The sequence below is a fragment of the Catharus ustulatus genome, chromosome 29, assembly GCF_009819885.2.
Source record: "Catharus ustulatus isolate bCatUst1 chromosome 29, bCatUst1.pri.v2, whole genome shotgun sequence".
NCBI lineage: Eukaryota > Metazoa > Chordata > Aves > Passeriformes > Turdidae > Catharus > Catharus ustulatus.
In genome coordinates this window covers 1,572,180-1,598,915 of record NC_046249.1, presented here as the reverse complement: position 1 = coordinate 1,598,915, position 26,736 = coordinate 1,572,180, and the positions used below count along the sequence as shown (strand labels likewise).

General features: G+C 62.0%; 3 protein-coding genes across 5 annotated transcripts; 1 reads left to right on the top strand and 2 right to left on the bottom strand.

Moving 5' to 3' along the window:
* Positions 1 to 1,975: 1,975 nt before the first annotated feature.
* TMEM59L (transmembrane protein 59 like) lies at positions 1,976 to 8,963 on the bottom strand. 2 transcript variants are annotated; one of them, XM_033082489.1, is made up of 8 exons: positions 8,765 to 8,963; positions 6,630 to 6,735; positions 6,330 to 6,424; positions 4,493 to 4,639; positions 4,298 to 4,403; positions 3,928 to 4,036; positions 3,686 to 3,827; positions 1,976 to 3,552 (listed from the first exon to the last, which is right to left on the bottom strand). In XM_033082489.1, exons 1-8 carry the CDS (start codon positions 8,924 to 8,926, stop codon positions 3,391 to 3,393), a joined length of 1,029 nt encoding a protein of 342 aa, XP_032938380.1. In that variant the 5' UTR covers positions 8,927 to 8,963; the 3' UTR covers positions 1,976 to 3,390. The 2 variants fall into 2 exon arrangements, with proteins under 2 accessions (XP_032938380.1, XP_032938381.1); XM_033082490.1 differs by having other exon boundaries at positions 3,686 to 3,803.
* A 5,453-nt stretch (positions 8,964 to 14,416) lies between these two features.
* Positions 14,417 to 23,381, top strand: CRLF1 (cytokine receptor like factor 1). The gene is made up of 8 exons (XM_033082516.1): positions 14,417 to 14,498; positions 19,278 to 19,572; positions 21,615 to 21,743; positions 22,038 to 22,207; positions 22,421 to 22,578; positions 22,650 to 22,818; positions 23,005 to 23,183; positions 23,325 to 23,381. Exons 1-8 carry the CDS (start codon positions 14,417 to 14,419, stop codon positions 23,346 to 23,348), a joined length of 1,206 nt encoding a protein of 401 aa, XP_032938407.1. The 3' UTR covers positions 23,349 to 23,381.
* REX1BD (required for excision 1-B domain containing) lies at positions 23,068 to 26,473 on the bottom strand. Of its 2 annotated transcripts, XR_004420329.1 has the most exons (6): positions 26,446 to 26,473; positions 25,731 to 25,813; positions 25,070 to 25,274; positions 24,900 to 24,988; positions 24,390 to 24,552; positions 23,068 to 23,153 (listed from the first exon to the last, which is right to left on the bottom strand). XR_004420329.1 is itself a non-coding variant. In XM_033082514.1 (5 exons), exons 1-5 carry the CDS (start codon positions 26,446 to 26,448, stop codon positions 24,480 to 24,482), a joined length of 453 nt encoding a protein of 150 aa, XP_032938405.1. In that variant the 5' UTR covers positions 26,449 to 26,473; the 3' UTR covers positions 24,076 to 24,479. The 2 variants fall into 2 exon arrangements, 1 of the variants encoding a protein (XP_032938405.1); XM_033082514.1 differs by lacking the exon at positions 23,068 to 23,153 and having other exon boundaries at positions 24,076 to 24,552.
* Between the last annotated feature and the right edge of the window lie 263 nt (positions 26,474 to 26,736).

Genomic DNA, 26,736 nt, shown 5'->3' with positions numbered 1-26,736 from the left:
ACCCCTCTGGGGCCTTCCCACCTCCCCCAGCACCAGCCCCTGCGAAAATTCTGCAGAAAGACACTCCCTGAGGGGTGTCCCTGTGCTCTGAGGGACCTGAGTGATCAGACTGTGCCCATCCCAAAAGCTGCTCCGTGCTGGGCTCCATCTCTCCCTGCCCGAGGCACGGCTGAGGATGCCCCCACAAACCCCCACATCACACTGTGGGCAGGGAAATGCAGCCACGGCACCCACACAACCAAGGCTGCACAGGCAGCGAGCTGGGAGCACTGTCCCTCTCACTCCATGTAGGGAAAATCCTCCTGTCCCCACGGTGCAGCACCGTGATGGGGGTGACACCGCATCCCCATGGAGGGACAGCAAGGGGACGTGCTCCGGCAGCAGAGGCTGCTGGCAGGGAGCAGCCCAGGCCTTTGGAGATCGTTGTCTGGCTGTGATTGCTGCCAAGCATCCATCCCCGGCACCTCTGCATCCCTGGCTCCGCATCCCGGGGCGCTCGGGCGGCGCTGCTCGGGGGCCCCGCGGAGCTGGCGCGGAGCTGGCTCGGAGCTCGGGACCCTGCTGAGCTTCCGAGCGCTGCACAAGAGGCTCCAGCCCCTCGCGTGAGCCGTCCTGCCGTGCCTGGCACGGGCACAGCGCGGCTGCGGCCGGGGCACGGGCGGAGCGCCAGGACAAACAGGGGAGGGGGGAAAGGTGGGGAGGGACGGCCCTGGGGGTGCGGGTGTGTGACAGCGGTGTGTGACACTGTGACACTGCTGTGTGACACCGGTGTATGACAGCGGTGTGTGACATTGGTGTGTGACGCTGCTGTGTGACACTACTGTGTGACGCTGTAACACTGCTGTGTGACACTGGTGTGTGACACCGTGACACTGCTGTGTGACACCGTGACACTGCTGTGTGACACCGTGACACTGCTGTGACATTGGTGTGTGACACCGGTGCGTGACAGTGCTGTGTGACATTGGTGTGTGACACCGTGACACTGGTGTGTGACAGCGGTGTGTGACACTGTGACACTGCTGTGTGACACCGGTGTGTGACATTTGTGTGTGACACTGCTGTGTGACATTGGTGTGTGACACCGGTGTGTGACATGGGTGTGTGACACTGGGATGTGACATTGGTGTGTGGCACTGCTGTGTGACACTGGTCTGTGACTCTGCTGTGTGACATTGGTGTGTGACCGCGGTGTGTGACACTGCTGTGGCCCTGCTGTGTGACACCAGTGTGTGACACTGCTGTGTGACACTGCAACACTACTGTGTGACACTGTGACACCCTTGTGTGACTCTGCTGTGTGACACTGCTGTGTGACATTGGTGTGTGGCACTGCTGTGTGACACTGCAACACTGCTGTGTGACATTGGTGTGTGACACTGTGACACCCGTGTGTGACACTGCTGTGTGACAGTGGGGCACTGCCGTGTGACACCATGACACTGCTGTGTGACATTGGTGTGTGACACTGCAACACTGCTGTGTGACATTGGCGTGTGACACTGCTGTGTGACACTGACACCCATGTGTGACACTGCTGTGTGACACCGTGACACTGCTGTGTGACACTGCTGTGTGACGCTGCTGTTTGACACCGTGACACTGCTGTGTGACACTGCGACACCCGTGTGTGACACTTTCTCTCCTCCAAGCGGTTCCCGGTGCTTTCCCGTGGAAATTCCCTCCTTTCCCACCCTTCACCCTTCCCGTGCCCGGATCCCTCCCGGCTTTCCCCCCCTCGCAGCTCCCCGGGGAAGTTTTGGGGTTTTTTTCCCCACAGCCTCTCCTCCCACCCTCGATGTTGAATCTCCGAACCCAGCAGAGAGAGGAGCAAAGCTCCGTGTCCGTGCCAAACAACCCAGCAGCGATTTCTCCTTTTTTCCAGAATTTTCATCCCGGCTCGGTTTCCAGCCCCATGTGGGGGGATCAAACCCGTTCCCATCCTGCATCCCACGAAGCCGTGGACTCTCCCAGCTCCGGTACAAACCTTTTATTCCATTCCCCCATCCCAGCTCGGGCTGGGTTTGCCCTTGGGAGGCGAGGCCGGGAGAGCTCCGGGGCCGGGGGAACATCACGAACTCCACCGAGCTTCACACGCGGCCCAAAAGCGACAACGAAAACCGACCCCAAAACAGACACGAGACCCCTCCCACGCCTCCCCCCAACCCGGTTCCCCAAACCCAGATATGTGGGACGGGTGGAAGTGATACGGAGCAGCACAAAATCGGTGGGGACAAGGATGGGACAGCCCCGTCCCACCTCGCCACGGCCCCCCGGCACACGGAGAGAGCCCAAAAAACCAGGAGAGGGGGGCGGGGGTAATAAGTTAATCTGTACAGACGTGTTAGGTGACACGGGGGTGGCGACACCCGCACCCTCCCGGCACAGGGGTGTCCCCGCGGGGCGCTGGAGGAGCCGCATGCCGGTGCAAATCAAACCACGAAACGATGAATGAAATCCAGTGGTGGAGAATGGAGGGGAGATGGGGATGGGGGGAGACACCTCCATGCCCAGGGTGAGCCAAGAGGAGCCGTGCCTGGTCCCAGTGCCCACTTTGAGCCCAGGGACACCGAGCCCGGGTCCAGCCCCAGCACGGGGCAGGGCTGCCCAGCCCAGGATGGAGCCGTCCCAGCAGCTCCCACCTCCTGTCCGAGCTCGAAATCAGGGAAACGCTTCCCCATCCCTTGCTCGGTGCCACCAGCAGCTTGTTGGCACCGGGGGCAGCTCTCCAAGGGCATCACGGAGCAGGGAGGGGAAGGATCCATCGCAGGGCCCCTCGGCAGCTCCGGGAAGAGCCTGGCTGGGTGCTGGCGTGGGCACGGAAGCGGCGGGATCCGCTCCTGTCTCCGGCTGCCAACGCCAAATCCATTCGCCACGTTTCGGCTCCCCGAGGCAGTCGGCTCCGGCCGGCGGAAGGGAGTTCCCAGGGCCGGGGCCGGCGCCTCGGAGGCTCAGCCCAAGGTGGGAGGCCGGGGATGTGCCGAGCCAAAGCTCAGAAGGCTGCAGACGCTCTCCATCCCCCACCGCAGCCGGCTCCCTCCTGCCCAGCGCTGGACCCATGCCCGGAGGGCTGCGGGGCCCCGGTGGCTCCGGGCGGGAGGAGACAGAGAGTCCCGCTCGGGGACGGGCTCCCTCCGCTCTGGCAGCTCCCCTCTGGGCTCTGCAAGCCGGGATCCCAGCTCACAGCACATCCCTGGAGGAGCCAGAGCCTCTGTCCGGCTCCTGGAGCCTCCCCACAGCGGCCGTGCCCGGCGAGGAGAGCGGGACCCGGCCGGAGCCAGAGATGCCCCTCTGGGAGCTGGGACAGCCCGAGGGGCAGCGGAGAGGGGTCGGGGCGAGGCCGTGGGGATGGTGAGAGGGATGTGGAGGTGGTGGGAAGGGATGGGAGCGCTACAGGATGGTTTTGTCCAGGTCGACTTTGAGGGGCAGCGGCCCCGCGTCCTCCCCGCCGGGCGCGGGGCACAGGGTGACCGTGATGACGGGTGGCAGAGGGAACGTGCCGGGGCCATCCAGGTCCTCCAGGTACTCCTTGTCCCCGTTGATGCTCAGAGGCTGGAAGAGAGGCCGAGACAACAGTGCAGAACCCCCTCACAGCCCGCACAGACTGGGGACACAAACGGGGCACAGAATGTCCCACCAGCCGTGCCAGGAGCCCCTGACCCCCCCAGGTGTCCCCAGCCCGTACCTGGGTCTTGACGTGCTGCTCGGGAGCGGTTACCAGGCTGGCACAGCTAAGCCACAGCATCACCATGATGGAGAGGAAGAGGCAGGCGGCCAGGATCCAGCGAGGAAGGCCCGAGCGCCTGTAGCACCCCACCAGCCCCCGCCAAAGAGAGGGCACGAGTTTATGGCAGGGCACGGGCTGGGAATTGGGGTTGGAGGGCGGGGATCTGCTCTGTCACATCCAGCAGGTCCCAGAGCACTTACTTGGACATGCAGCCCAGGAAATCGTGCTCCTGCTGCGGGGGTTCCGGGGGGTTCGCCTTGGTTTTGCTCCGTTCCTTCACGGGGGGCTTGTCCCCCTTGGCCCGGGGGCCTGGGAGGGGAGAGGGGATGCTGAACGTGGGCACCCATGTGGGCACACCCTCCCCTCTCCCCCCGGGACCCTCTGCCCGCTAAGGGGGCACAGAGGATCCCAGCAGGGCTTCATCCAGAGCCCCCCCAGCGTGCGTGGGGGTGTGGGAAGGCGATCAGAGCCGAGAAGAGGGAAATTTGTTCAGCTCTGGAGAACTCGGATGGCAGCCAGGAGGGCTCGGAGGGTCCCAGCCCCCTCCCAGCAGCCCGGACCCCCCCACACCTGTGTGGGGCTGGGGGATGCCAGGGCTGGATCCCAATCCCGATCCTGGCTGTGCTGGTTGGATCTCCAGTGCCTCGGGTGCTGGATACTCCATCTCAGGCTGGGACTGGGTGGGCAGGGAAAAAAGGAGGCAGTGAGGAAAGGGGTCCCCACCCCTCTGGGCACGCACAGAGAGGATCCTGAGGACACCCCCACCTGGAACACCACGACTTTGCCATCGTCTGCCTGCAGGTAGAAGGTCCAGGTGGAGGAGATGAAGCTCTGGGCAGAGCTGACGATGTCGTTGCAGAAGGTGGAGACCAAATCCAACATGGAAAAGGACGGCGCTTGCAGCTCCAGGCTCTGCAGAGGAGCGGGGACATCACATCAGCGCTGTCCCCTCGTCACCCGCCCCGACAGGACACGTCCCACCCCGAGGTCACGGCTGGGTTGAGCCGGGTGCTCGGCTCTGAGCTCAACCTGCTTCTCCCAGGGATGCAACGTGATGTGCCAGGGTCTAATCCAGCCCCAGGAGGGTCACCAAGGGAGGGCTGTGATCCCTGGGGTGACCACCCAGCTCTGGGGTCATCACCCAGCCCCAGGACCGTCCCTTCGGGGTGGGATCACCCTCGTGTGGCAGAGACAATGGGAGCGGAGCAGCCGCGATGCCGAGGGCGTTCCTCTCCTGGCAGCCTCTCGGTGCCCTGGATTCTTGGCCGTCTCGGCAGTTTGTTATTTTTAAAGCATCCCTGCTGGAATCCGCTTGGCTGCTCCCTGCCACTGGCTCCGAACATTTTCCGACAGCCCCTTGCACGGTCAAACCAGCAAACAGGAAATAAATAGGTCAGATTCTGTATCTAATTATTATGCTAAATCTGCTTTGCCTGCTCGTCTGGGAACCCGAGGAAAAATGCTTTGGGTGGGCGGAGGGGGTGAGAGCCCTCCCTGTCACCCCCAGTCCCTCCCAGATGCTCATCCCCGGCCTTGGAGAGGGGCTGGGAAATGGGATCAGGCACCGGCAAGGTCTTAAAACCGGGCTGCAAAGGGGGATTGTTCAAAGGAGCTTTTCACCCTTTTTACAGCACAGATTCATCTTTGCCTGCACGTGCACACAGCCAAAAGCCTCTTCCTTGGGCCAAAGTCTAATTTAATTAATTGGGTAAAAGCTGAATTAATTAAATGTAGGAGGGGAAAGCGTTGCTAATTGCTGGGAAGGATAACAAATCAAAACTGGGGAAATCTGCCACGATCCCAAATCAGATCCTCTCACCCTGGGAATTCCCTGTGGTCTCCCTGCCTGGCCCAAGCCCAGTCCAGCCCAGTTAATTTACTTTTTATACTGTGACAAAGCAGCTGGTGGTGGCTTGGATCAACCTGGCACATCTGGAGGTACATCCATGTGGAGGGATGGATCCATGGATGGATGGATGGATGATGGATGGATCTATGGATGGATCCATGGATGGATCTATGGATGGATCTATGGATGGATGGATGGATGATGGATGATGGATGGATGGATGATGGATGGATGATGGATGATGGATGGATGGATGGATGGATGGATGGATGGATGGATCTATGGATGGATGATGGATGGATGGATCCATGGATGGATGGATGATGGATGATGGATGGATGGATGATGGATGGATGATGGATGATGGATGATGGATGGATGGATGGATCTATGGATGGATGGATGGATGGATGATGGATGGATGGATCTATGGATGGATGATGGATGATGGATGATGGATGGATGGATCTATGGATGGATGATGGATGGATGGATGGATGGATGGATCCATGGATCTATGGATCTATGGATGGATCCATGGATGGATCTATGGATGGATGATGGATGGATGAATGGATGGATCCATGGATCTATGGATCTATGGATGGATCCGTGGATGAATCCACGGATGGACAGATCCACAGATGGATGGATGGATGGATGGGCTGCACACGTAGGATGTCCCCCATCCCAAGGGAGGGGAGGGACTGTGCTGAGCTCCTGTTTGAGGAAGGGTTTCCCCACCTCCCTCACCTCCTTCCTGCTCTCCTCCACCTCGGGCAGCTGCTTGCGGCACCCGGTCACGCACCCGAACTGCTCCTCCGCGTTGCCGTAGGCTTCAGCACAGGCTGGGGGAGAGGAGGGGTCGGGGTTTGGGGGTGCTGCACCCCTGGGACCCCCGATCCCCTCCCCTCTGACACCCAGGGTGGGTCAATCTGAGCGGGGGGATCCTCCTGAAGGTGTCGGGGGTCACACTGCTCCCGCTGGGATGTGGGGAACCCCCCGGGACAGCGTTTGGGGCGCAGGGGCCGCTCGGCCACCGGCTCCTCTCACCTGCTTCGCACTCGGCTCTGGTCGTGTTGAGCTCGGCGCTCGCATCCACGAAGTGACAGATGGAGAACAGCCGGCAGCCCCGGTAACAGGCGTTGAGAACAGCATCCTGCAGCGAGGAGGAGGAGGAGAGCGCGGAGCTGGCACCGGGCTCAGCCCGAGGGCTGTGCTGGACACCCCCAACGCGGCCCCCCGAGCCCAGCTGGGGGGCACCGGGCAGTGCCACCCCCCCCAGGACCGGGGTGAGGGCTGGCACCCCCAAACCTGGAGTGCCCAGAGGAGGGAGAGGTGCCCCGCAGCCCCCCGGGTGCACCCACGGCGGGTTTGAACACGGCCAAGTGCTCGTGGAGGGTCCCCCCATCTCTGTTGGGACCAGCCAGGCCCTGGTGTGGGCTGGCAGGAGGTGGGGGTGCACTACTCCGGGGGAGGGTACAGATTTGGGGGGCCAGGAACACACTGAGGGGGTGTGGGGGGCACAGAGAACCCACACGGGGGTCACTGGGAATGGGCAGGCTCAGGGTGACACTGGGGGCACCCCAAAACAGCGGGATGGCCTCACTGGGGGCACCCCAAATCAGAGGGGATGGCCTCACTGGGGGCACCCCAAAACAGTGGGATGGCCTCACTGGGGACACCCCAAACCAGAGGGGATGGCCTCACTGGGGGCACCCCAAAACAGCGGGATGGCCTCACTGGGGGCACCCCAAACCAGAGGGGATGGCCTCACTGGGGGCACCCCAAAACAGCGGGATGGCCTCACTGGGGGTACCCTGAAGCTGCTTGGGGGTGGCCCAGTGCCCCTCATGTTGCTTCTGCAATGGGGTGTCCCCAGTGCTCTTGTTGGCCCTGTTGCTCCAGTGCTCCCAGTTCCAGTGCTCCCAGTCCCCCCAGTTTTCCCCCTGGTGCCTCCCCTGCTCCTGGTGCTCCCAGTGCACCGGGTGTTACTGGTGCTCCCCATGTCCCAGTACCCCCACTGACCACGATGCTCCTGATGCTCCCCAAGCCTCCAGTGCCTCCCAGTACTCCCAGTGTTCCCAGTGCCTCTGAATGCTCTTGGTACCCCCAATGTTCCTGATGCTCCCCATGCCTCCCAGTACTCCCAGTGCTCCCAGCGCTCCCAGCACCCCCGATGCTCCTGGTATCCCCAATGCTCCTGATGCTCCCCAAGCTCCCAGTACTCCCAGTACTCCCAGTGCCCCCGATACTCCTGGTACCCCCAATGCTATTGGTGCTCCCCAAGCTCCCAGTACTCCCAGTTCTCCCAGTGCTCGCAACACCCCCGATGCTCCTGGTACCCCTAATGCTATTGATGCTCCCCATGCCTCCCAGTACTCCCAGTACTCCCAGTACTCCCAGTACTCCCAGTATTCCCAGTGCCCACGATGCTCCTGGTACCCCCAATGCTCCTGATGCTTCCCAAGCTCCCAGTGCCAACCAGTACTCCCAGTTCTCCCAGTGCTCCCAGCACCCCCAATGCTCCTGGTGCCCCCAATGCTATTGATGCTCCCCAAGCTCCCAGTATTCCCAGTGCTCCCAGTGCCCTCGATGCTCCTGGTATCCCCAATGCTCCTGATGCTCCCCAAGCTCCCAATGCCTCCCAGTACTCCCAGTGCCCCCGATACTCCTGGTACCCCCAATGCTCCTGATGCTCCCCATGTCTCCCAGTATTCCCAGTATTCCCAGTGCCCCTGATGCTCCTGATACCCCAATGCTCCTGATGCTCCCCAAGCTCCCAGTGCCTCCCAGTGCTCCCAGTGCCCCCGATGCTCCCGGTACCCCCAATGCTATTGGTGCTCCCCAAGCTCCCAGTGCCTCCCAGTACTCCCAGTACTCCCAGTACTCCCAGTGCTCCCAGTGCCCCCGATGCTCCTGGTACCCCCAATGCTCCTGATGCTCCCCATCTCCCAGTGCCTCCCAGTACTCCCAGTATTCCCAGTACTCCCAGTATTCCCAGTGCCCCTGAATGCTTTTGGTACCCGCAATGCTCCTGATGCTCCCCATCTCCCAGTGCCTCCCAGTACTCCCAGTATTCCCAGTATTCCCAGTGTCCCCGATGCTCCTGGTACCCCCAATGCTCCTGATGCTCCCCGTGCCCCCGGTGCCCCCCCAGCCCCGGTGCCCCGGTGCCCCGGACTCACGGCGGCGGCCCGGCGCTGCAGGCTGCGGCCGCACTGCCCGCGGCACCCGCCGGTGTCTCCGAGCTGCGGCGAGAAGGGATCGGTGGCCGAGACGGCGGCGGCGGCGAGAAGGGCCAGGCCGAGGGCGAGCAGGGCCCGGGACCGGCGGGCCGGGGCCGCCATGGCGGGCGCGGAACGGAACGGAACGGAACGGAACGGAGCCGAGCGCACCCGCCGCCGCCACCGCCGCCGCCGGCCCCGCCGTGACGCGCCGTGCGCCGGGCGGGGGGAGCCGGGGGCGGGGGGAGCAGCCGCAGCCTGCCGCAGATCCACCGGCACCGGCACCGGCACCGACACCGGCACCGGCACCGGGAGGGGAGGATGAGACCGGGGTGCGGGAGGCGGGGGGATGGCCGGGCAGAGGGGGATGAGGGGAACCCCGGGATGCAGGAGAATTTGGGGATGTTCTGGGCATTGGGGGATCCCTGGGATGCAGGAGAATTGGGGGATGTTTTGGGGATGAGGGGAACCCCGGGATGCAGGAGAATTGGGGGATGTTCTGGGGAATGAGGGGAACCCCGAGATGCAGGAGAATTGGGGAGGAGAACCCCGGGATGCAGGAGAATTTGGGGAGGTTCTGGGAATGAGGGGAACCCCGGGATGCAGGAGAATTGGGGGATGTTCTGAGGATGAGGGGAACCCCGGGATGCAGGAGAATTTGGGGATGTTCTGGGCATTGGGGGATCCCCGGGATGCAAGAGAACTGGGGGATGTTCTGGGGGAGGAAAACCCCGGGATGCAGGAGAATTCGGGATGTTCTCAGGATTGGGGGATCCCCGGGGTGCAGGAGAATTTGGGGATGTTCTGAGGATGAGGGGAACCCCGGGATATAGGAGAATTGGGGGATGTTCTGGGCATTGGGGGATCCCTGGGATGCAGGAGAATTGGGGAGGAGAACCCCGGGATGCAGGAGAATTGGGGGATATTCTGGGGATGAGGGGATCCCCGGGATGCAGGAGAATTGGGGGATGTTCTCAGGATTGGGGGATCCCCGGGATGCAGGAGAATTTGGGGATGTTCTGGGGATGACGGGAACCCCGGGATGCAGGAGAATTTGGGGATGTTTTGGGGGTGAGGGGAACTCCAGGGTGCAGGAGAATTGGGGGATGTTCTGGGGATGAGGAGAACCCCGGGATGCAAGAGAATTGGAGAATGTTCTCAGGATTGGGGGATCCCCGGGATGCGGAGAATTGGGGGATGTTCTGGGCATTGGGGGATCCCCGGGATACAGGAAAATTTGGGGTCTAAGGACCAGCGATTCACGGGGATTGGGGGATGCATGAACGGACACCAGAGGATGCAGAGGGACAAAGGGACGTGGGAACCAGGAGATTCTTGGGGACCAGAGGGTGTAGGGCGACCATGTGGGATGCAGGAGGGTTCGAGGGGACCCGGGGGATGTGACACAACAGGACTGGTGGCCAGCCTGACAAAGGGATTGAGGAGGGTAGGGGGACTGAGGGGATGAGCTGGAACCGCGGTCACACTGGCGCTGGTGTCACACAGAGGGACAGGGCTGCCTCAGTGCCACCAGCCCCTTGTCCTCAGGGTGCCCACCCGGTGTTAAACCGCACTGTGCCACCCTCTGTGTCCCTCGAGAACTCCCCAAGTCACCTTCATCCCTCCCACCCTCACCCTCACTCCTCAGGGCCCCCCTGTCGGTGCTGGGCTCTCCCTGACACCCCCGTGATTTCCCAGCATCTAAAGGACATCAAAGACACCCCTTCCCCTCACCCCTGCCCTGCCCATTCCCCTTATTTATGGCAGCACCCCAAAGTGAGCCCGGGGGGAGGAGGAGGGGGAGGGCTGGGGGCTCCACCAACCTCCGGCCCTGATGGGGAACACATGGCAGGACCCCGGGGCGGGGAACGGGGACTGTCCCTGTCCCAGCTCAGATCGAGGGGTGTCCCTGTCCCAGTTCAGCATCGAGGGGGTGTCCCTGTCCCAGCTCAGGATTGAGGGATGTCCCTGTCCCAGTTCAGGATTGAGGTGTGATCCCTGTCCCAGCTCAGGATTGAGGGGGTGTCCCTGTCCCAGCTCACATTGAGGGGTGTCCCTGTCCCAGCTCACATTGAGGGGTGTCCCTGTCCCAGCTCAGATTGAGGGGTGTCCCTGTCCCAGCTCAGATTGAGGGGGTGTCCCTGTCCCAGCTCAGATCGAGAGGGTGTCCCTGTCCCAGCTCAGATCGAGAGGGTGTCCCTGTCCCAGCTCAGGATCGAGGGGGTGTCCCTGTCCCAGCTCAGGATTGAGGGGTGTCCCTGTCCCAGCTCAGATTGAGGGGTGTCCCTGTCCCAGCTCAGATCGAGGGGTGTCCCTTTCCCAGCTCAGGATTGAGGGGTGTCCCTGTCCCAGTTCAGGACTGTCCCAGCTCAGATTGAGGGGGTGTCCCTGTCCCAGCTCAGATTGAGGGGTTCTCCGTGCCCTGGGGTGGGGACAGAGGGGTTGAGGGTGCTGGGGGGCTCAGCCTCTGCCCCTCCCCAAGCCGGGAGCAGGGAGCGGGGCCTCTCCTCGCCCCGCCAGTTTATTCATCTTATTAATCAAAGCAGGGCCGGCAGAAAACGAGCTGCGGCCGGGCCGGCGGGGCTGCCAGGGCGCTGCGCTCCCCTTCCCCCTCCTGGAGCCCCGCCAGCCGCGGGTCCGGCAGCGCTGACGAATGGCCGAGTAAATGGGGTAGATTGGGGGCTGTCACCGTAAATCACAGCCCCGCACGTGGGGCTGCCACCGGCGGCGGGGGCAGAGCCGGGGCCGGACCCCCGGGGGCACCGGGATGCTCCGGTGGGCGCCGCTCCCGCCGCACCTGCCCACTCACCTTTCCACGGAATAAAGAAAAGCCTTTCCCAGGCAAAAACATCCGAGCTGGCGAATCCTTGCTGCCCTCCCTCCTCCCCTCTCCAGAAACACTCGATGCCTTTCGCATTTATCACTACTGACCTACATTTTTTTCCCCGGAGCTTTTCGGGAAGCCTCAGGCTCCCCACGCGTGGTCTGGGGTGTCCCCACCGTCCCTTCCGTGGGCAGGGGACCCTTCACTGCGTGTCCCAGCACTGCAGAGCCCATCCCTGGTGCTCAAGCACCCTCTTGACATTTTTTCTCCTCCTCTAGAGCTCCTCAGACTCGGTCACGGGGCTGTTTGTGCTTCCCAAAGCAAACAGAACGGGAAGGTGCGGCCACCCTGAGGATGCTCTGGGGGGAAAGGGTGGGGGGCGGCAGGGAAGGGGTTAAGCGGGTTATAAATTACCCATGGATGTGGAAATGTGACTGAGAGGAATAGAAAGCAAACTCTGCCTGCTGGATTCTTTGCATTTCTTGCCTCTTTATTTTTCCCCCAGGTCACTTTAAAAGGATGCAGGCAGTCGAGGCAGCTCCGCTCGCGCCTCTCCTCCCGCTTTTCCCGGGGTTTGGGTTTTTTTTATTTTTTTTCTTGTTTGTTTTTTACACCCTGGCCCTTGAGCCAGATGCTGTCTGCGTCCAAGGATTTTATGGAGTGAGCTCTGGCTGGGAAATCAAGTAATTAGATTAATTCAGGGCCCTGGTGACACGTGAAGGAGGGTGACGGGGAGGTGACAGCCGGTGGGAAGCTGCACCGAGGATGCTCAGAGCGGGTTTGGGGGTGTCACCAGCGTCACCTGCGTCCATCTGGGGGGTCACATCCCTCCTGGGCAGAGCACAGAGCTCGTGGCAGGGAGCTGGGCCCCATGGGCAGACCTGCACCGCGGCGGGGCAGCGAGGCCCTGGGAACCGAGCCACGCCGGGGGGGCAGCGGGACCGCGCCGGCCTCGGGGGACCCCCGTGATGACGCCGAGAGCCCCAGGGGTCAGAGGGGGGGTCCGGGCTGGATCCTGCCCCCGGTCGGCTCGTGGGCCGGAGGGAGCAGCTTTAAAGGTCACAGTCAAAGGGCAGCGCTGACCGCAGCTGCCGCTGCCCGGCCGCCGCTGACTCAGAGCGCGGGACAGCGGCTCCGTCACCTCCGGCTGCTCCCGGACGGCTCCTGAGGCCACCCCAGCACTGCTCAGGGCTCGCTGTGTCCCCTCACCCTGTGCCCATCCCACAGGTGCTGCTGGGAGGTCAAATGTCCCCAGTGGGGACTGACACTCCCTTCCCAACGCCGCTGTCCCCCCATCCTCCCCCTGCACCCCAAGCACAGCCTCAAGCCACCTTCCGATGATGCCTCTGCCAGAGCCACCCGTGTCCCCTCTGCCAGCACCAGGGAGGGGTCACCCCCTCCCCGGCATCCTCTAAATCCCACAAATTCCGGGTGCGAGCTGAGCAGCCCGGCCAGGGATGGAGAAAACAGCTGGGGGAAGGGTCCGGGCGGTGCAGGTGGGCAGCCGGGGTGGCCGCTGCTTCCAGAGGAGGAATTTCTGCTTTTCCCCATCACCCAGCGCTGGCTGCGGTCCCTGGGTGGCTCCGGGGGGACGCGGGCGGTGGGTCGGGATCGCGGGCGGCCGCCAGCCCCCGGGGCAGCCGTGATTCACTCGGCCAGACTGCGGCCGCTGGGGCTGAAGTTTCTCAGGCTGGGTGGCTCCCGGAGCCTGACATTTTTGGGAAATTTCAACAAAAACAGTTCAGAAGCTTCCAAAAAACAGGACGATGGGAAAAAGGCATTGTTTGGGCTCCCTCCCCCTCTCGGTTTTTTTTTTTTTAATTTTATTGTGATTTTTAATCTCTGCAATCCCTCGGAGCCCCACGCAGCGTCACCCCCACCCCGAGTCCATGGGGCACCCCGCGCCACCCAGGTGTCCCCTGCCACCCTCTGCTGTCCCCTCCCCTCACGGCTAGGGACACGCCACACGTGGGGACAGTGTCGCCACGACCAGGATCTGTTGTCCCGGGTTTCTGTGACCCATCTGGGGGTCTGCAAAGCTCTCGGTGCCACCCAGACCCCGGGCGGGGGCACGGAGGGGGGCATTGGCGGTTGCCCAAGTGGGTGGCTTTGTCCCGATGCTGGTGGCACAGCCGGACGTGCCACCACCCCTGGGGACAAACGCCGCCCCAGTCTGAGGGGAGCTGGAGCCATTTGGGGTGATTTTCTCACTTTTTTGGTGTTTTGAGGAGGAAAGCGCGGAGGTGATGGATTCGATAGAAAACATCGGGATTTATGGGATGATATCCCTGTTTTCAACCCAAAAATCAGCAATAGCAGGGGTTTGGATCTCCAAGGCGCTCGGAGCGTGGGGAAGCCGCGGCGGGGGGGGCCCCGTTCAGCGGCGAGAGCGGCCCCGGGGGCGCGGGAGGGTCCGCCCGTGACTCAGCCGTGGGCCGGCGGCCCCGGGGCGGCTCTTACTCACCTACCGGGGGGGTCGGGGGGAGCGGGACACCGGCCCCGGGGAGGGCTGGGGGGGGTCCAGCATCCCGCGGCGGCAGCGGGCACCGGGCGGGGGCCGGTCCCGGAGCCGGTCCCGGGGTCTGTCCCGGGGTCGGTACCGGAGCGGGACAGCGGTGGGGGGGTGGCGGGGCCGGTGGCTTTCTGCCCCCCCGGGGGCGGTCCCGGGGCGGGGCCAGGGCGGCAGTTGGGGCTTTGGTAACCGGGGGTTGCTCAGACTTGCTCGGGACTTCCCCGGACGTGCCGGTGCGCTCCGCCGCCCCGGGCACCGACGGGCACCGGAGCAGGCCATGCCGCCGCCGCCGCTGCTCCCGATGCTCCCGCTGCTGCTCCTGCTCTGCCCGCGCCTGCCCCGCGCCGATCCGCTCTCCTGTGAGTACCGGCAGCACCGGGCGGCTCCCGCAAGGTGGGCGCGGGGCGGGCGGGGGTCCCGTCGGGGCCACGCGGGAGCTGCGCGGAGCCCCCCGGGGCTCTCCCGTCCGTCTCGGGCATGCGGAGCCCCCCGGGGCTGCCCCGCTCCTTTCCGCCAGTCCCGTCCCCCCCCCCACACGGGTGCCGGGATGCGGAGCCCCCCGGGGCTGTCCCGTTCCTCTCCGTTTGTCGCGTCCCCCCTCCCCGGTCCCGGGATGCGGGGGCACCTCCGGGCGCACCTCGGGGCTGCGGAGGGGGACGGGGACCCCCCCGCGGAGGGCAGCTGGGACCCCCCCATCGCGTCCCGATAGCAGCCGGACCCCCCATCCCCGTCCCCGCAGCCCAGCCGGGACCCCCCCGCCGCTTCCCCGCAAGAACAATAGAGGAACCTTTCTTGTGCTGCCCCCCATCCCCGAGAGTAGCGAGGAGAGCCCCCCTCGCCCGGAGCAGCGAGTGCTCCCTCTCCCCACGGAGCAGGGGGACCCCGAGAAGGGCCGGTCCCCCCTTGTCCCCCCTCCCCGCGTCCAGCCCCCCCCTCCCGCAGAACAATGCGGCTCCATTCCCCACCCAGGACAATGGAAACCCCCGGCCTCCGCCCGGAGAACAATAGCGAACCCCTTCCCCACGCGACCCCCTCGCACCCCCGGGAGCCATCGCCCCCCTCTGCCCCTCCCGAAGCCTCTGAGACCCCCCCTTCCCCGTGCCGAGAACAACGGGGTCCCCCCTTCCCCCCGGAGAGCCGCCCCCCCATCCCAGAGAACAATGAATCCCCTTTTCCCACCCAGAACAATAGGGATCTCCCTCCCTGCCCCATGGAGAACAACGACCCCCCCACAAAAAAAAAATAAAATCCCCCTGGGGGGGTCCCCGCAGTGATGCCCAATTTGGGGGCCCCACCCGGCGCTGGCAGGTCCGGGAGGTGCCACCTGTGGGCTGAGCTGTGGAGTGGCCTCAGCCCCGCGGGGATCCCCGGCCGTGCTGGGGGTGGGGGACACACAGGGGAGGGGTCCCCCCTTCCCCACAGAGCCCTAAACCCGACGGACCCCCCGTCCCGGCCGCCGCCCCGCTGCCCCCCCTGCGGCCCGAGGCAGGGGAGGGTGAGATCCCGCTCCCCGCAGCAGGAAGTTTGGCTTCCTCCCTATGATGGGAATTTCTCAAGGCCAGGGATGTTCTCGGCTCCGACGCGCCCAACGGGACCCGCCACGAACGGCACCGCTCGCCCGGCAGCGCCCGCGACCCCTCCCCGGACCCCCGACCCAAACCCGTCCTGAGCGGGGGAGTCCTCGGGGCGTTCAAGAATTGCTGGAGGAATGGGGTGGGGTGAAGGAACGCCCCAAAAATCCCCTTAGGGGTCGTCAGCGAGAGCGGCCAGCCCCGGGGGTCTCGGTGCCAGCCCCGGGGGTCTCGGTGCCCGCCCCGGGGGTCTCGGTGCCAGTCCCGGTGCCTGGAGGGGTCGATCCCAGTGGGAACCACACGAAGCCACACCCGGACCCTCGGTGGGGCTGATCCCGAGTTTTTCTCCTCCCAACCAGCCGGGTGTCCCCCCGAACCCTCATTTCCCCCCTCCCCACGGGGGTCCGGGGCAGCGCTGGCCCCGCGGCCCCTCGACGTGCGGCGCTGGCCAAGGCGAAGCCAAATCTCCTTTTAGAGAGCGAAAGTTTCCCCTCGGTGCAGCTCGGCCGCGCTGGAATGCCTGGGCTTTTTATAAATCCCTCCTCGAGCCCAGGGATGGGCACGAGAAATGCCAGTCGGGGATGAGAAAGGGGAAAAAAAGGCTGGAGAGCAGAGTAGAAAAGAGGGATAAAGCGTTTTTGGGTACCTCGCTGCTCGAGTTTTAGAAGAGCTCTAAATACACATATACATTTAATTTTATTTTTCCTGTGGAATTCAGAGCTTCCCAAATTCCCTTTTGTTCTTCGGGGCAATTATTTCTATTTTCCTTTAACCCCCTGCACAGCTCAATAAATCTTTTTTAACTGTGTGATCTCTGACACTTATCGGAGCTTTTTTTTTTTTTTTTTTTTTTTCTTCCCCCCTTTTCTTTCCCAACCCTTAAAACTCCGATATAAAACTAAAATGAAATCCGGCCCTTCGGAAGAAAAGCATAAACGTTCCCGACACCTTGGAAATGTGGTTTTACTTTATAGCATTACTTAGCACCTGATCAGCATTTTTTTTTTTGCAATAGAGAAGCCATAAAACCCCCGAGCAGGTATTTTCGTTGCAACTTGCACATTCCACAGCCTGCCTGCGTCTCTCCGGCCCTTTCCTCTCCGTTCGGAAAACTTCACACTTTTCCCTTTTAAAACACATGTTCGGCGCTGCGGCCGCGCTGAGGGGGGAAAATAATTCCAGCGGGAAAAAAATATAATATATATATGTATATAATTGACCCCTCTAGAGGATCCTGCTTGGAGGAGGGGGAAAAAAAAAACCAAAATCCAAGGGAAAAAAAAATACAGAGAGAGAGAAAATTGGCCCCTCCAGAGGGTCCTGCTCGGAGGATGGGAAACGTGTCTGTTTTACGGTGCTCGTGCGAGTTTCTGGGGCTGTTTAGATTAAGATTGAGGAGAATCAGGGCTCGCAGCGCTGCCTCTGTTATCGGCACAGCCGCAGCAGCTCCGGGCTCGGCTCGTGGCGGGGTCGGAGCGGGGTGGGCTCGTTGGCAGGAGAGGGGGGATGAGATTTCCAGAGGCCTGGCTGGCCTCGGGAAGGGTTTGTTCCGAGGGTTGTGATGGATCCATCACCATCCGTGGATGCTCGGGGTGTCCCGGAGTGCCCAGCCCCGTCCTGTGGATGTTTGGGGTGCCTGGTACCCACCCACGGATATTTGGGGTGCCTGGTACCAAACCACGGATATTTGGGGTGCCTGGTACCACCCCAAGGATATTTGGGGTGCCTGGTACCAACCCCACGGATATTTGGGTTGTCTGATTCCAACCCACGGATTTTTGGGGTGTCTGGTACCAACCCATGGATATTTGGGGTGTCTGGTACCCACCCACGGATTTTTGGGTTTTCTGATTCCAACCCACGGATATTTGGGGTGCCTGGTACCCACCCACGGATGCTCGGGGAACTTTGGGGTCCCTGGTACCACCCCAGGATTTTTGGGTGCCTGGTACCCACCCATGGATTTTGGGGTGCCTGGTACCCACTCACGGATATTTGGGTTGTCTGATTCCAACCCACGGATTTTTGGGGTGTCTGGTACCAACCCACGGATATTTGGGGTGCCTGGTACCCACCCACGGATATTTGGGGTGCCTGGTACCCACCTACGGATTTTTGGGGTGCCTGGCACCCACCCACGGATGCTCGGGGTACTTTGGGGTCCCTGGTACCACCCCAGGGATATTTGGGTTGTCTGATTCCAACCCACGGATATTTGGGGTACCTGGCACCCACCCACGGATTTTTGGGGTGCCTGGCACCACCCCACGGATATTTGGGGCACCCCAGGTTGTTTTTCCCCGCTGTACCATCCTTCCCCCCCCCTCACCAGTATCCCCCAAACACGGCGGCAATTCCTAATTAAATCTCCCCGGCATAACGAGGATTTGGGAGCGCTAATTGCGGAGGGTGAGCAGCGAGGACCCCTGACTCGGATCTGCCCGGCGTGGAGCGGATTTTGGGAACGCCGGGCGGGCGCTGAAAGCCGATCGGGGCCGGGAGGTCGGAGGGGAGGGGAGGTCGCGGCACTTTCCGGGAGGTAATTTGGGATATTAGCCCGGCGCGTGCGGATGGAGCCGATAAGGGCTTGACGGACACGGAACACCCCGGAGCGGGGCCGCGCCTGGGAAGCCTCGGGGTCCCGGGATCATCCGGGATGGGAATTTCCCCTCCTGGAGGGGCTCTGCAAAACAGCGGCACCACCGGGATTTTGGGGAAATTTGAAATTTTGGAGCTCCCCACCGCCGGGAGAGGTGATCCACGGGGAAATGCTGGAGCTTGGAAAAGGAGGGAGGGGGGAAATCCCCTCGAATTTTCCTTTTTGTCGCGGAAAAACTTCCGACCCAGCCCCGCCCCAGCCTGGGGAAAAAAAATTGAAAAAAAAAAAGTATTTTAAAAGTTCTAAAGTAGATGTAGATATAAAAATAGATATTAAAAGTGTTCAGATATAAAATGTATGTAGATATGAAAATAGGCATAAAGTGTATTTAAATAGATAAAATTAGTGTGTATTGAGATACAGAATAGATATAAAAGCTATTTAAGTAGATATAAAAGATAAAAAATGTCTTCAGGTATAAAATGTGTAGGAGTAAAGAATAGATTGAAACACATTTAAACCAATGTAAAATAGAAACCAGTGTGTTTAAATTGATATAAAATAGAAACCAGTGTGTTTAAATCGACATAAAATAGAAACCAGTGTGTTTAAATTGATGTAAAATAGATATGTGATGATTTAAATCTACATAAAATAGATGCGTGATTTAAATCAGTATAGGCTTGTGATGATTGAAATCGATGTAAAACAGCTAAACAATGTATTTAAATTAATATAAAACATCTATGATGATTTAAATTGATATAGACGTGATGATTTAAATCGATGCAAAATAGCAAAACAACGCATTTAAATAGATATAAAATGAATACAGAAGAGACTCAAAGGCGTTTAAATCAACATAAAACAGATATAAAATGCATTTAAACAGCTACAAGACACATTCACACAGCCCTAAGCTGCACATCATTGATTTTTCCTCCCGCTCTCTGTCTCTCCGGCTGCAGACCCCGCCGTGATTTCCCCCCAAGACCCCACCCTGCTGATCGGCTCCTCGCTGGTCGCCACGTGCACGGTCAGCCCGGACTTTCCGCTGAAAGCCGAGGATCTGTACTGGACGCTGAACGGGCGGCGCCTCCCGGCCGCCTCCTACGCCGCCCTGGGCCCCTCCACGCTCAGCGTGGCCCTCGCTCGCCTCAACGGCTCCAGGCAGCAGTCGGGGGACAATCTGGTGTGTCACAGCAGAGATGGGGGCATCCTGGCCGGTTCCTGCCTTTATGTTGGATGTACGTCGGTGCTGCTGTCTGTGATGGGGTTTGGTCATTCTGTGATGGGGTTTGGTCAGTCTGTGTTGGGGTTTGGTCATTCTGTGTTGGGGTTTGGTCAGTCTGTGTTGGGGTCTGGTCAGTCTGTGCTTGTCTGGGCTGTGTGGTTTTCTCTCGTGTTGGTTGGTTTGGTCACTGTGTTGGGTTTGGTCAGTCTGTGTTGGGGTCTGTTCTATGTTGGGGTTTGGTCAGTCTGTGTTGGGTTTGGTCAGTCTGTGTTGGGGTTGGTCACTCTATGTTGGGGTTTGGTCACTCTGTGTTGGGGTTTGGTCAGTCTGTGTTGGGGTTTGGTCACTCTGTGTTGGGGTTTGGTCAATCTGTGTTGGGGTCTGGTCAGTCTGTGTTGGGGTTTGGTTACTCTATGTTGGGGTTTGGTCACTCCAAACTGGGGTCTGGTCAGTCTGTGTTGGGGTTTGGTCAGTCTGTGTTGGGGTTTGGTCACTCTGATGGGGTCTGGTCAGTCTGTGATGGGGTTTGGTCACTCCAAATTGGGGTCTGGTCACTGTTCTGGGGTCTAGTCATTCTGTGTTGGGGTCTGGTCACTCTGTATTGGGGTTTGGTCATTCTGTGTTGGGGTCTGGTCAGTCTATGTTGGGGTTTGGTCACTCCAAACTGGGGTCTGGTCACTGTTCTGGGGTCTGGTCAGTCTGTGTTGGGGTTTGGTCAGTCTGTGCTGGGGTTTGGTCAGTCTGTGTTGGGGTTTGGTCATTCTGTGATGGGGTTTGGTCACTCCAAACTGGGATCTGGTCACTGTTCTGGGGTCTGGTCACTCTGTGATGGGGTTTGGTCACTTCAAACTGGGGTCTGGTCACTGTTCTGGGGTCTGGTCACTCTGTGATGGGGTTTGGTCACTCTGTGTTGGGGTTTGGTCAGTCTGTGCTGGGGTCTGATCACTCCAAACTGGGGTTTGGTCAGTCTGTGTTGGGGTTTGGTCACTCTGTGTTGGGGTCTGGTCACTCTGTGGTGGGGTCTGGTCAGTCTGTGTTGGGGTTTGGTCACTCTGTGATGGGGTTTGGTCAGTCTGTGTTGGGGTTTGGTCAGTCTGTGTTGGGGTTTGGTCAGTCTGTGTTGGGGTCTGGTCACTCTGTGGTGGGGTTTGGTCACTCCAAATTGGGGTCTGGTCACTGTGCTGGGGTTTGGTCAGTCTGTTTTGGGGTCTGGTCAGTCTGTGTTGGGGTCTGGTCACTTTGTGTTGGGGTCAGGTCAATCTGTGTTGGGGCTTGGTCAGTCTGTGCTGGGGTCTGGTCACTCCAAACTGGGGTTTGGTCACCCTGTATTGGGGTCTGGTCACTCTGTGCCAACGTCTAGTCACTCTGTGCTGGGGTTTGGTCACTCTGCTGGGGTCTGGTCACTCTGTACCAAGGCCTGGTCACTCTGTGATGGGGTCTGGTCACTCCAAACTGGAGTCTGGTCACTCTGTACGAGGGTCTGGTCACTCTGTGCTGGGGCCTGGTCACTTTGTATCGGGGTCTGGTCACTCTGTACCAGGGTCTGGCCACTCCATGCTGAGTTCTGGCCGTTCTGTGCCGAGGTCCAGACAGTGCCAGGGTCCAGCTGCTCTGTGCCAAGGTTTGGCCACTGTGTCCCAGAGTCCAGCCGGTACCGGGCCCAGCCACGCTGCACCGGGGTCTGGCCAGCCCCAGGATGTGCCTCCCCCATGGGAGGGAATCCAGGAATCCCAGGGAGGGATCAGAGCTCTGGTTCTCACCAAAACGTGCCAGGAGCTGCTCTGGTGGAACCACAACCCACGCGCTGCTGCGAGGCCGCTTCGGCAAAGCCTCGGTTAAAACGCGCTTGTCCGAACCAATAATTGTAAGATTTTATCTCGGGCTATTTTAAGGACGATGCTACATCCCAGGAATACGGAATCTGAACGGGGAATGCAGCCTGGGCTTGTTTTTTGGGTCGCTACGCATTCCTGGGAATACAGAGGCTCAGCTTGGATTTGGGGTTTGTGTCTCCGTGGCTGGAACAAAACAGCTCTGGAACCTCTTGTTTTGTGGTTTTTGTCTCTCCCAGTACCCCAGAAAAACCAGTCAACATCACTTGCTGGTCCAAAAACATGAAGGACCTGACCTGCAAGTGGGCGCCGGGGACAGAAGGGGAGACCTTCCTGCACACCAACTACACCCTCAAGTACAAGCGCAGGTGGGTGCTCGCCTTCACCCCCGTTATTGTTAAAAACCTTGGACTGGGATTGAATGGGAAACAGGGAATGGGGCAGCTCGATGCCTCCTGGCTGGCTCTGCTTGAGGGTGGTGCTGCTGTGATGAGTTTTTTATGGAGGTGGGGGGTGAGGTGAGGAGAAGCTGCTGTGGGCCTGGTTGAGCTGGGTGAAACACGGGCCGGTCTCTAAATTCTGGAACGGCCAAAAAAACACCCACGGGAGCATCCCGGGCATGGGAGAGCGGTGCTGGCACCTCATCCATCACCTGCCCGCAGGTGGTACGGCCAGGACAACACCTGCCAGGAATACCACACGGCTGGCACCTACTCCTGCCACATCCCCAAGGACCTGGCACTGTTCACGCCCTACGAGATCTGGGTGGAGGCGTCCAACCGCCTGGGGGTGGCCGTGTCCGACGTGGTCATGCTGGACATCCTGGACGTGGGTGAGGCACGGCACGGCCGCGGTGTCACCGCCGGGGAGGGGCCGCGCTGGGCCGGGCCGGGGGGCAGCAGGAAATGGGCGATATGTGAGCAGAATTGCTCCTAATCGAATTAGGCTGTTTTGCTGCGAGTCGCTTTTACATCCGCGGCTCCTTAACCCTCGCGGCCCCGCGGAGCTGCCCCGCTGTCCCCCCAGCCCTGCGCTGTCCCCGCAGTCACCACGGACCCGCCGTCGGACGTGCACGTCAGCAGGGTGGGCGACCTGGAGGACCAGCTCAGCGTGCGCTGGAGCTCCCCGCCGGCCCTCAAGGATTTCCTCTTCCAAGCCAAGTACCAGATCCAATACCGGGTGGAGGACAGCTCCGAGTGGAAGGTGAGCGGGCACTGCCAGTGCCGGGGGACAGGGTGGGGTGGCCGAGGTGCTCCCATCTCCTCCCTCCGCAGGTCGTGGATGATGTGGGCAACCAGACCTCCTGTCGCCTGGCCGGCCTGCGCCCCGGCACCGTTTACTTCGTCCAGGTGCGCTGTAATCCCTTCAGCATCTACGGCTCCAAGAAAGCCGGGATTTGGAGCGATTGGAGCAACCCCACGGCCGCCTCCACCCCTCGCAGCGGTGAGTGCCGGGGCGCTCCGGGGGTCTGCGGGGACCCTTCCCCGCTCCACGCCCGGCACCCGGATTTCTTGTAAAGGAACAAATTCGGAGCTCGGGAGCCAAAACCTGCTCGTGTTCCTCACGGCGGTGATGGGGAGGGTTGAGGAGTGTCCCCCCCCATGTGACACTGTCACTTTTTCCCCACAGAGCGAGCGGCGGGGGGCTGCGACCCCAAAGGAGGGGAGCAGAACACGACGCTGCGGCGGGAGCTGAAGCAGTTTTTCGGGTGGGTGAAGAAACACGCCTACGGCTGCTCCAACCTGGGCATCAAACTCTACGACCAGTGGCGCGTGTGGCTGCAGAAATCGCACAAAACACGCAACCAGGTAGGTAAGGAGCCTTTCGCACTTCTTCTCCCCGGCTGGGTGGGGATTGGGGGGGAAAACGCGGGGTCACCCCCCACCCCAGGGATGCTGGGGGGGTGACAACGACCCCGGGGCGACGCGGGGCTCTGCTCCTCTCCGCAGGTTCTTCCCGGCGATAAGTTGTAGCCCGCGGGGGACCGAGCGCCGGCAGGATGGGACGGGGCGCCCGGCGCCCACCCGGGACCGCCCGCGCCCGCCCCGGCCCCGCCGTGGTGGAGCTGGGAGGCGGCCGGGGCGCAGCGCGGCCCGCAGCCCTGGGGGATGGGGTGGGGTGAGCTTGGGGGGCCGGGCTGGCCCAGCCCCGGGGGCTCCGTGGGATCGCGGCCCCGCGGCGGCGAGGGGACCCCGGAGCCTTGCCCGGCCGGGAGGGGCACGGGGGGTTTGCTCCGCCAGCCGGAGCAGCCCCTGGGGTGAAAAGAGCGGCGGGGGCTTCCCGGGTGACCCCACCCTCGCCGCAGCTCCCCCCGGGAAGCGATTTTGGCCGTTTTCTCGCCGGGGTCCCACGTGTGAGTGCACGGGGGGGGTCTGTCCCCGGGGAGCCACGCGGGCTGATTGGAGGCTGCTGGGGTTTGCCCAGTGCCTGCTCCAGTTTTGATTCAAACCAGCCTTATTTTGGTTCCATTTCAGTCAATTAGGAACAGATTTAAGCTTAATGCCAATAAACCTCTGAAACCCCACCGGGGTCTGCGTCAGCGGAGCGGCGGCGCTGCGCGGGGACGGGGATGGAGCGGGCAGCCAAATGGGGCCCGTGGCCCCTGTCACCCCATCCCGGGGCTCCCAGGGGACCCAGCCAAGGTGGAGGGGTGGCATTGAGGGCCACAAGAGCCCTTGAGATCACACCACTCAGGCCAGCTCCGTAGGGACAGGTTTATTTGGGGTGACCATAGAAAAAGAGCTCGTGGAGCTGCAGTGGGGCTGGGGGCACAGCCCGTCTCCAAGATGTGGTTTTGGGGGATTGCTCCCATGGCACTCTAGCTGGCAGCAGGGACAGTGCCCACCTCCATGAGGACAAAGCATGGCAGCCCCTTGGCACTGCAGGGTGTGGTTTGATTTTGGCACAGCCGGGAGGGGAACCAGCCCACACGCCAGACCCCTCTGCTGAGGGACACTCAGGATTTAGGGGGACCCCATTTGTCCCAGAAAAGGGGCCCAGAGGACAATGCCCACCTTGCCAAGGTGCACCGGGAGCGGGTGGGGATGAGCGGGGCCCCCGTTCCACCAGCCCGGCCCCTCCAGCCGTTCCCACGGGGACACCCATCACTCAACTTCTTCCGAATCGTACTTAAGGTCCTGGAGAATTTCGCTGATTGCCTCAATGGTTTTAATTAGCCTACGAGAGCGGATGGAAACTATAAATAAAGCCCATATGGAGCGTATTATGTGGGCCGCCTCGCCTTCCCCGCGCTGTTTATGAAACACTCAGCCCGGGGAGGCCGAGGGGACGCGGCCACGCAGCGCCGCCAGACCCCGAAGGCACCATCTGGGCCCCCCTGGGCCGGGGGGAGGGCAGGGAAACGCAGGGAAGGGCTCCATGATCCGTGTGTGTGCGTCCCTTCCAACCTGGAACGCTCCAGGATTGGGGGTGCCATCCCAAAATAGGGGGAAGGGGATGGTGGTGGGATGGGGGGATGCTGCCTGCCCAGAATGAGGGGGGACAACAGCGAGGTCACCACCTACTTGTGCTTGAGCTCCTGCACCTCCTGCTGATGGGCATCCACCTCGGGCTGCTCCTGTGCCTGCTGCCGGGCCAGCTGCAGTTGTGCTGTCTGTGGGGGACACTACAAGAGCTGTGACCCCCCAAACCAACCCCAGCACTGCCCCTGGGACCCCTCCAGCCCAGCACCCACCAGCTGCAGCTTCTCCTGCTCCCGCTCCTGGAGCCGGGCCAGGTGCTGGGCCAGGTCGGGCCGGCCGAGCTGGTCCCGCAGGCGCCCGGCGATGTCCAGCACCTCCCGGGAGATGCCGCTGAAGGCCACGGTGACCTCGTGCACCAGCTGCCGGTACCGGGGGAAGTCGTAGTGGGGGGCACTGCTCAGGTACGCCCGGTGGCCCCTGCGGAGAGGTCAGGGGGAGAAGCCACTGTGACCACCCTGGGGTGCCCAGCACGGAGCTGAGCCCACTTTGCCACACGCCAGGAGGGTTTTCCTGCCTGTTCCTGCCTGAGTTTGGCAGCACGACCAGGCAGCCTCATCCCTCACATGGGACAGGGTTGGAAATCACTTTTTTTGGGGGGGGGAAAGGTTTTTTTTGAGGTTTGGATTTTTTCATCCTTTGCACTCTCAACCCTGCATCCCAGCAAGTCCATCATCTGCTGGATGCTAAAATGGGATTCAGGTGTCCAGCGCAGAGTCCCCCTGCCAGCTGGAGCTCATCAGCCACCCCCATGGCCCCGTCCCAACAGGATGCAAAATAATCGGGAGGGGGGATCCGCTTCCCTGCTGGGGTGCCCAGCCCGGGAGGTGCCGCGTGTCCCCGTGTTCCGGTGCCGGTACCGGTGTCGGTACTCACTCCTCGAAGAGCCGGTACGTCTCGACCCGCTCGCTCTGCAGCGCTCGCAGCCGCTGCAGCAGCTCCCGCACGGCCTCGCCCGTCTGCGGGACACAAGGGGACGGTGGCACCGGTGACCCGGTAACGGGCACCGGGCAGACCCGGTACCGCCCAGAGGGATCACCCCAGTGCCGGGGCAACGCGACCTCGTCCAGCACCGGGTCTGGGGGTCCCAGGTGGGTTCCGGTCACGGTGTTTGAGCTGTGCCCAGCACCGGCACCGGGACCCCCCGGACTTTGTGTGCACAACGCAGAACGGTACCGGGACCGCTCATAGCGCCCTGCCCACCCACCGGGCCCCCGGACACGAACCGGACTGACACCGGGACCCCCCGGACACGTGCCCGCGATACCGATGGGCACCGGGACCCCTCCCGGACCGGCACCGGGACCCTCGGCCATGCTCACACAACCCAAACAGGCACCGGGACCCCCCCGCCCACGTGTGCACGGACCGGGCCGGACTCGGGATGTCCCCACCCCGCTCCAAACGCACCGGGAGCCCCCCGGCCACGTGTCCACGGACCGGCACCGGGATTCCCCCGGCACACAGCACAGACGGGCACCGGGACCCCCCACCCACGGCCCGGCCCGGCCCGGAGCCGCTCGGTCCCGGGACGCCCCTCCCGTCCCCCGGGGGTCGTTCCCGTTGCCGTCCCGCTCCCGGTGTCGCTCACCATGGCCCGGCCCGGCCGCACGGCGCAGGCCCGGGTTCCGCGGGGCGGAGCGCGGTTCCGCCGCCACCTGCAGGCACCGGCGGGCAGCGCCGCCACTCCCGGTGCCCTGTCCCGGCTCCCCGGTCCGGTCCGTGCGGCCGTCGGTGCTGTGAGCACACCGCCGAGGGTCGCGGTGGATGGATAGGGGGATGCAGTGGGGGCTCAAGGTGCCGGTTCCCGGTGCTGTAGCACAGCAGGGATATCCCCGGGCTGAGTCAGACCCGTGCGGGTGGGGTCAGGGGGCTCCCGGTG